General features: G+C 44.5%; 1 protein-coding gene across 2 annotated transcripts in view; it reads left to right on the top strand.

Annotated features, from left to right (window-relative positions):
* Stk33 (serine/threonine kinase 33) overlaps positions 1–6,820 on the top strand; it is a 163,313-nt gene extending 156,493 nt beyond the window's left edge. For both annotated transcript variants that reach the window (XM_021209083.1, XM_029542596.1), the window contains one exon: positions 6,169–6,820. In XM_021209083.1, the coding sequence (XP_021064742.1) occupies positions 6,169–6,357 (189 nt within the window). In that variant the 3' untranslated portion in view covers positions 6,358–6,820. The remainder of the gene's footprint in view (positions 1–6,168) is intronic.
* Positions 6,821–9,199: the final 2,379 nt, after the last annotated feature.

The raw sequence follows: 9,199 nt of genomic DNA, 5'->3' as shown, positions 1-9,199 counted from the left end.
TTCTACATGATAGCCGCCAGTTGTGCCAACACCATTTGTTGAAAATGCTATCTTTTTTTCACTGGATGGTTTTAGCTCTCCCCGGCAGTGCACTCTCAAGTTAAATTTCAATTAACATTTTAAGCAAAAGATATCAGACACAAAGATTCACACATTGGGCTATTCTCTCATTTGTGTGATGTTTTAAGAGTCAAAACTAATTATGTTTAAAAATATGAGAACACTATGGCCCCAGAATAAAATAAGAGGATGGAGTGGGACCATGAAGGGCCTTTGCAAGGATTGATTTTTAGCGAGGAGACTGAGGCCAGAGCCTTGGGTGCCCTCAGTGTTCTCCTGTGGAGCAAGGCCTCTCACCCTGAGTTGCTGTGTCTTGACTGTGGCATTGGTTACCTGGGTCTATGTGTTTGTCAGAACTCCTCAGAGCATACTTGTGATTCGTGTATCCTACTGTATATAAATTATACTCTTACTGCAAAGAAAAGGAAGCTATTTACATTTCTCTAATTTGCAAGTTAAATTTTACTTTCATTAACTCTATGTAAGACCTGGATCTTTGTGTGGGTCACCTGGTAAAGTCTGTATATTTTCACATTGATCTCTCTCATTGCTGCTTTCCCTCCCCTTTCATCTGACTTCTGAAAACCACAGGAACAAGAGATAAGATGGGTGGCCATTGTAAGCAAAACTATAGCAGAAAACTTGTATCAGAATTTTGTCATTTGGACCTTGTGCAGGCCTATAATTTGAATGTGTGACTCTAGAAGAGGTTGCTATGGTGATAAACCACTTTACTTAAATAGCATGTATTTTACTCAAAATTCAGAGGAATGGTAACAGTTTCTAGTAATCACACTTTGGTATTAACTTGCAGAATGTGCTGAGAGCTCACAGGCTTTGCATCCATTATCACCAGATACGTTCATCAGGTTGAAGTTACACCAGTGAGCACTGAAATGTGTGTATTCATCCCAGTCTCTTGTTACATATCTTCCTTGCACACATGGACCCCTTTCATGATTAATAATATGAACGGTGGAAATCAGGCCAAGGGTGCTGAATTAGAAAAAGGCAAAGCTGAAGGGAACCTGTGGGATCATCCTTCCCATTTCTGTATGCAGTCAGACCACCTGCACTCCCGCTGTCTCAAATGCTAAGAATCTGTATCAGATGACCAGTCACAATGCTTCCGGGAGTGGCCCTGGCATGATTGCCCTGACCAATGGCATACAGAAATGGGATGCAGCTCCACAGCGCTGGATCTCCCACTTCTTCATGCCACACTGTAGTTTTGTTTTTCTTTTGTTCTTGAATGTATATTTAATGTGATGTGATGTGTTATGAGTGTGTGTGCTCCCATATATGTGTGTGTGCAGGTGCACTGGGGACCTGAAGTTAATACTAAGTACCTTCCTTGATCATGCTCACCTCCCTTGTTGAGCCCAAAGCTTGCCAATCCTGGCAAATTTAGCTAACCAGCTTGCTCCAGGGACCCCCAGACTCTGCCTCCAAAGTTCTGTGATTATAGATGGCTATTCAGCTGTCACATGGCTCCTAGAGACCTGAACATTGTAGAAGCTATGCCTGGTTCTGCCTCCCAGACTGCTGCTCCCAGAAATAAGACTCAGACTCAAAATATATTAACAAATACCTTGGCAATATAGCGAGGCTCATCTCTGACTAGATCATAACTAAAATAACCTAACTATTTTAACCTACATTCTGCCACAAGGCTGGTTACCTATGCTCAGGTACCATGCACCTGTCTCCTCACATCTTCCCGGAGAATCTCTATTCCTGGCTCTATCCCAGAGTCCTTTCTCTTTCCTTGATGTCTCACCTCACTTTCTGCCTAAGCCATAGGCCATGGGTTTTAATTGACAAATGGTATGTCCATACAATACACAAGATATTCTTTCTACAATTCCATTTTTTAGTACAATAAAAGGCTCCTTTTCTTTCTAGTATAAATTGAATACTTATAACAATTATGGAACAATTCTGAAAACTATAAGTTATGATATACATTTATAATGTCCAATCCATAGCACTTGGCAATTAAGGAAAATTTTCTATTATCTGTCCTATCTTCATATATTTAAAGTTTCGTACCTAACTCAATGTTTATCCTAACTTGGAGTTAAGAGTGGCCCATGCGGACTATGGCAAGTTATAACTTGGGGCTATTAATAGGTAAAAACTAATAGCTTAGAGGGTAGACATCTGCCCAGCTCTAGTGCTGATCAAGACTTATTATAAATCGAAAATTTGTGTCTTTTATGTGGGAACTGAATGGTCAAAGGCGGGGTAGAAACCCAGATTGAGATTAAATATTTTCTACAACAGAACATTGGTTCTCGAGCTCATGCAGCAATCTCCTGAGCCCTAAGAACTTTCCCTTCCTATATAGTCTTCTCTGTATCGTTTGAAGCTGAAGAATCGTTAAAGACACCCCTCCTGCAGTCACATTAGCAGCCAGCTGGTAGAGCGACTCTATCTGTGTGGGCTGGTATGGCTTCACCGTGGCTTACATAAGGATAAAGGGCTTTCCTCCTGATTCTGCAGATTCTCAGGTTTTCCTGGCCATTGCGTTGTTGTCCACTGCTTACAATACACAGTCAGCGTGATTTTTCAGTCCCCTCGTGGGCTGGTGAGTAGATGGCCATCCAGGAGCTTCCCCCAGAGCTGATGAAGGGAAAGCTGCTCTCTTTCTCCCGCTCCCCTCTTCTGTTTGTCTTCTGTGACCTGTAAGATCTCATAGCCCTGGCAATTTCACTTTTCATTTCTCTGTCCTATTACTTATAACACTGTAAAATTGTGTCAGTGACAACAAAGATCCCCAAGGGAACCCAGGCAGCTGTGAGAGAAGAAAGGAAAATTCCAGACTTAGATGACCTATACCTTAACCAAAGAAATCCCTGAAAAATTAAGATTGGCACAATTCTAGAAAAACTCCGGGAGCTGGAGTTTGCCTCAGCCATTTATACTCCCAGGAGAAAAGAAGCTTATTTTCCTGTGAAGAGAGTACGCCCCAGGGGGCAGGCACCAGCGTGGTGGTTCTGCACGCGTGATGTGCTAGCATCAGAGATGGTTCCAGCAAGGAACCCTGCTTCCTAAACAATTGCCCGCTAACCCTGATACAACTGCAATGATAAAGAGAAGTGGCAAGAACACAGAAAATCCCTTCCATAGACACAGAGGCTCCTAAGCAGTAAAGGTTCACACAAAGGCGATGTAATTGCACTGAGGCTATCAGGTAGTAAGGGGCAGATACCATGATTTCAGTGCACCTGCTTACTGGCAGATTCTGAGACTTATTTAAAATGTGGCTGTTGGGGCTGGAGGGACAACTTGTCACTTAAGAGACCATGCTTGAGTTACCAGTGCCCGTGTGGCTCACAGAATACTGTAACTTCAGTTGCAGGAAATCTAATGCCCCCTTCCAGTTCTGAGACCCTCACACATGCAGTGTACACTTACACACACATACACATAAATAAGAACAAATCTTTATCTTTGCCTCTACCAACCTTAATACACATGAGCACAAACTGACAAAGAAAGCAGACCCTTAGTGCTTAGGGGAAAGTGTGGGTGGGTATGGCTGCCTCAGAGTTGCACTTTGCGGTACTGTGAGTCCCAGTGAGACAGTGCAACATCTGGAATGTCTGTTGCGAAGGGACTGACCGAATGACTGTGGTGTATCAAAACACCAGAGATTCCCTGCCCAACCTGAAGAGAGGATAGGCAAGAATTTAGGCAGAGTGGTCTGCAAGATAACCATCAGTTTATTAAAAAGATGTCAGGTGAGGAGGCACGTTTGCAGTGCACTACCATGTATGGGAAAGGGTGAAAGAAAGCTGAGGAAGGGTTAGGCTGAGCCATCAGAGGTTTTGACCTGCTTCCCCTGTAAGTGACAAATGGGTGCATGAAACACCCCGCCCTGCCCCGGAGGGGATGTACACTGTGCATCCACAGCATTGGTTGTGTTTTATGATGCTGGGTCTGAATCAACTAGGAGGCAAGAAAGAGATTCTTATTAAACCATGAGTATGTTCCATGTATATTTTTAAGATCACTAAAATTATAAATAAATACATGTGGCTGATGGATGTAATTTTCCTCATTTTGTTACATAAGAAAACAAAAATATGTTTCTATGTCAATAGCAACTAGACATCTTGGTAGTTTCATTTCCCCTACCATATTTTTTCACAAAATTCCAAGAACTAAATTGAGATACTGTATCTGAGAAGAATCTTCTAGAGCAATAGAGGGGAACTTGGTATTGCTATCTAAGAATGTAGAGACTTACACTACATGTGCTTCTTCCTGCTGACTGGAGCCTCTGAGTCAAGTATGTTAGAAATTGGTCAGCGGGGCCAGGTAAGATGGCTCAAAGGGTAAAAGTTCTTCCCACCAAACATGATGACCTGAGTTTGACCTCTGGAACTCATGTGGTAGATGGAGAGAACTGATTTCTACAAGTTGTCTCTGACTTTCACACATACACCATGGCACGTGCACACACAACCTCTACAATCAATCAATCAATCAGTCAATCAATCAATCAATGTAATTTTAAAAACCATAGAACACTGAAGAATAGAAACACCCACCCAGACATGACTATGTAAAGCCAATGACTGGGCCTCTGCTCCCATTTCGGGGCTGGTTGGAGTGGGTACACTGTAAAGCAATTCCTCACCTACTCAGTATCCAAGCTGGCGTGTCCAGTAGGACAGGGTTACATTCAGCTTCACCTTTAGGTAGTATTTATGTGTAAAGTTAGTTAAATTTTATGAAAATTCCAGACAGCCCCCATGTCTCAGGAAAGCAAGTGGCCCCAGCACCTCAGGGTGTTATGCTTGTGTCCTGTTAATGAACCTGGGTTTCCAAAGTGGTGATAGGAGCTACCTTATTAAATGGTAGGGGGTTTTGTTTTTTCAATTTTCTGTTTCTTGAAAGAAGTCAGTGGAGGCAATTTGCATATTTCCTTGAGAAGAGTAAACAACCTTTTACATTTCAAACTTTATATAATTTTTTTCAAGGCATAGGACATCTTAGCGTGTTGCCTGACCAAGAATCAGTCCTGTAGTGTCAGGCCTGAGGGATGTTCTGAGGAAGCACTACTTCAGGAGTGTCTACAGTGCACCTTCTCCTTTTGAAATACGGTGCCTGGGTGAAGATGCCTTAGTTTAGCTGCAGCCCTAGGAACTTCTGTTCGTTAGACAAATGCATAAGCACAGATTTTCATATCCCAAAAGGCAGGAAGATCAAGACAACACCTGAGCAATTTGTCTAGTGCGTTGTGTGATCTTTCCCACTCTTTGAAAACAGTGCTCTCTAAAATGTTGCACGCATGCCCTTTCCCGTGTCGTTCTGTGTAGGTTAAAGCTTGCTCTGACCTGCTTTGCAGGTCTCCCGGGACAGTCCCTGCTCTTAGGAACTCTCTGCTCAGCCTCACTTAATTAAAATGATCACTCTTTAAATGAGCCTAAGGTCAAAGTGAACCTTGTCTCCTGGTGGCTGCAGGACTCTAGCCTGCTTCTTCCTGTCCCACAGAGTGGGATGACCTGAGAGAGCAGGGTCACCTCAGCCTGATGTTTTCCTGCTGAAAAACCTGTGCAGCTCTCTCAGCGAGTGCTAATCATTCCCATGAAGTGAACATTCAAATATTGGTTTACCCCTTTTACCAGTGAGGAGTTGAGACAAAGAAGTCCACAAAGCTGCCCACCTGACTGGCAAGAGAAGCTTGTCCCTGGAGTGAGTGCAGAGGAGGGCTTGAGAGTGTGAGGGCCGGCAGAGTGCAGCCACTTTGCACTCATGTTGGGAAAAATAATGACACTGCAGTGTCTGTAAGTCTGAAGATATGGAATGTGATGGTGTGTTTGTGTCCAAGTGGGCATCCCTGTGTAGACCTTCAAGAGCCTTTAGTGAGTTTCCCACAGCAGAACTTTAAATAATTAATGGTTTCATCATAACAAGCTCTAAACACCTTGGTTCTCAGGAAAGTAGTAAAAGAGCCTTTGATCTGTATTACCCAAGCTCCGGGCCATGCCCCTGCATCACAGTCTTGTGGAAAGCTGTTGTCTCCTGCTCCCTCAGTTACGATACGTATACCTTTTCACACCTGAAATTAATTTAGGCTTTTTCTTTACTTCGCAGCCCACCGATGCACCCAAGAAGCCTGTTGCAGATAGTGTTGGCATGACCTCTTCAAACTCATCCAGCAAACTCCTGTCTACTGAAATCAAAGCAGAACCAGAGAAAAGCTCCGAGACTGTAGGCCATGCAACAGTGGCTAAAACCACTCTGAAATCCACTACCTTGTTTCGAGGCAAGAAAAGGCTCTAAGGTTCTGTCCGGTGCTGAGCAGTTCAAGAACAGACCACCCTTCCAGCACCGAAGGGAGGGGACAGGAGAGACCAGCACAGCGCCAAGCTTTTAGCCACTGGCTCTCACGAGCCCTACCTGTTCACACCAGTTTAAAATTGAAGCTAGTTACCTCCAAGCGACACAGCCTGAGCAGGGCACTAGAGGACAGCCGTGGGTATGCTTGGGGCAGGCTGCTGCCCTCACCAGCTCAAGGCATTGTTCCAGGATTGTTTAAGGGATAAGTGCTCTCAGTGCAAGGCTGGGGTCGTGCTCGCTCAGTTCTACTCAAATCCTTATATTTAGGCACAGTTGTTTATAAGAGAAAACAAGAGGCCAAATGCAGTGATGGAGGTTCTAAATAATTATGTGCACTCTGCACTGGCAGGCTTTGTTAGAGGATTACTAATAAAATGGCCACAGGCATTGTGGCAGAAGCGATGCAGTCCCTCTCATGTCCTTGTGATTCTAGTTGCTATAGGCTATTTAAGACAACTTAGTTTAAACATAGAAAAGTAGGAGATTTTATAATTGCTTGCATTGGCTTGCTGCTATATTCTCATCTTATTGATTACATCAATAAACCAAAATGCCTTCATGCACGTCCATTTCATGTAAAGAAGAGGTGACTTTAGCAAGTCCTCTGAGTGCTTCCTACATGGCCAATGCTGGCCTGCTGTCTCTGGGGAAGGACCGAGACTGGACAGGAAACTCATCATGAGCTGGTGTGGAAGGGTTCTTTGTCCTTTCAGGGTAACAGCTCTGCCCCAGCAGGTTAAGCAGGGTGAGTTCCAGGTTCACTGAGGAATCCTGACTCAAGAAATAAGGTAGAGGGCTAGCAGGACAGCTGGGCTGGTAAATGCATTGCCACCAAAATCCATGACCTGATTTTAATATCCTACATGCTACAGGTTGTTCTTTGAGCCCCCTCACCAATGTGGCATGTATGTCTCACACATATATGCATGCATGTGCATGCATATGTGCACACACACCCACATACCCACACACCCACACACCCACACACTAAATTAATTTTAAAAGCCAAACTGTGGCCTGGCATGGAGGTACATGTATTTAACCCCAGCACTTGGGAGGCAGAAGCAGGTGACTTTAAGGCCAGACTGGTCTACACAGTGAGTTCCAGGACAGCCAAAGCTATATAGACACCCTGTCTCAAACAAACAAACAAACAAATACAGGAAAATAAAATTAAAACCAACAAAATGAGGTGGAGAACAGTTGAAAAAAAGATACCCAGTGTCACCTTTGGGTCTACGCATGCACACATGAGCATATATGTTCACTCATGACAAAAACACCACACACCATATCGCACACAGAAAAGAAAAAAGAAAAAAAGAAGCTAAATTGGGAGTTGACAACCTCTTCAAGGGCTTCTGCTTTGGGGATTATATTTGCAGGCCTCAGGGGGCTCATATTCAATCTCCTAAACTTGATGTCTCCTCAAAGGGTTTGGTGAGGCAGCCTTGAAGGTACAGACCATCCATCCGTGGAGGACCCTGACTTGACAGCTCAGGGGAGGGCTCTCTTCCAGGGGAATACTCTTGGAGGTGGAGGGTGATGTTGGAGGAGCTACACACCTTCATCCTGATGGAAAGAGCAGGGGCCAGGGCGTGGCTCTGAAGGGTTGGCTGTGGGTCTTCCTATAGGGACAATAGCAGCTTTGATTCTGCCCAGTGTGTTTGCATCCTTTCTCATCACACACCGGACAAGGCTAGTGTCCTTCTGTCATAGCATACATTCTGTCAGCCCTCTAACAATAGAAGGTAGCCTATCACGGACCTTCCTCTGACTCGGTGGAGCATTAAGATAGATTTATGTCACTCTTGAGAGAGAATGGCCGTATCACTTCTATTTGTTTATTCACAGGGAAGCCATGGAGTGCAGACTGTCTCTAATCTTGGTTTCTAACTGATGCCCCTGTTTAGTGTCTGAGCGCCAATGCTCTTCTGTCTGCATTTACCTCCATGGGTGTGGAAAACCAGTTTCTTCAAGGCATACCTTCTTCCCATGGCCAGTGGGCTACCTCTGAGGCTTAGCACCGATGATCTCTCTGATGCCTTCTGGGCATAGAGACCTGAATTTGGCTGCTCCGTGGAGGGACACCCTCCACCCAGGACAGCACAGAGCAGGTGTGATCTGCAAGGAGAGCACAGACTGGCCGACACCCCCACTTGAATGGCAGGTCAGAGACAAAGAACTGCAAACAGAGGAATGCAGGCCTGGAGTGGGGGACCAGTGCAGCTGAGAATGGAGAAGAGCCTTGGGAAAGGAAGGAGAAGAACAAGGAACAAGAGGGAAAGTGTGCGGTCTAAGAAAACAGATACCAGCCAGCATGTGGCTGTGTCAAGCCCAGGAACAGATGTCAGGGGTAGGAACCCCACTCAAGGACAGTATGTTCTTCAGCCAGGTGACATCAGATGAGCCCCCTCCACAGTCTGTATACAAGCAAAACCAGACAGGCCACAGAGACAAAGACCAGGCAAACAGAAGCTGAGAGAAACTGGGGTTTTAAGAGTGAGCCTCAATTTCTTATTAGAAATGTTGGTGAGGGGGAAGCAGCTTTAAAAAAAAAAAAGTCACTGTGTGCTTATCATAGAAATACTTTGTTTAAATAATTCTATTTGACTCTGAAATGTAAGTTCCAGGTTGGACAGACCAAAGCCAGTCAGTCTTGAAAATGAAGCTTTTTAAATTCCAGCCCTGCTGTTGGACCAGACAATAAAGGCTTTGTTCAAACAGGTATTCCCAGCAGGAAGCCTGGCTTTGAAATTGGCCAGAGAAGTTGTGTCTTATAAAG

This window comes from Mus pahari, chromosome 1 (genome assembly GCF_900095145.1).
Source record: "Mus pahari chromosome 1, PAHARI_EIJ_v1.1, whole genome shotgun sequence".
Taxonomy (NCBI): domain Eukaryota; kingdom Metazoa; phylum Chordata; class Mammalia; order Rodentia; family Muridae; genus Mus; species Mus pahari.
The sequence above is the reverse complement of the archived record's forward strand: the minus strand, read 5'-3'. Positions and strand labels throughout refer to the sequence as shown.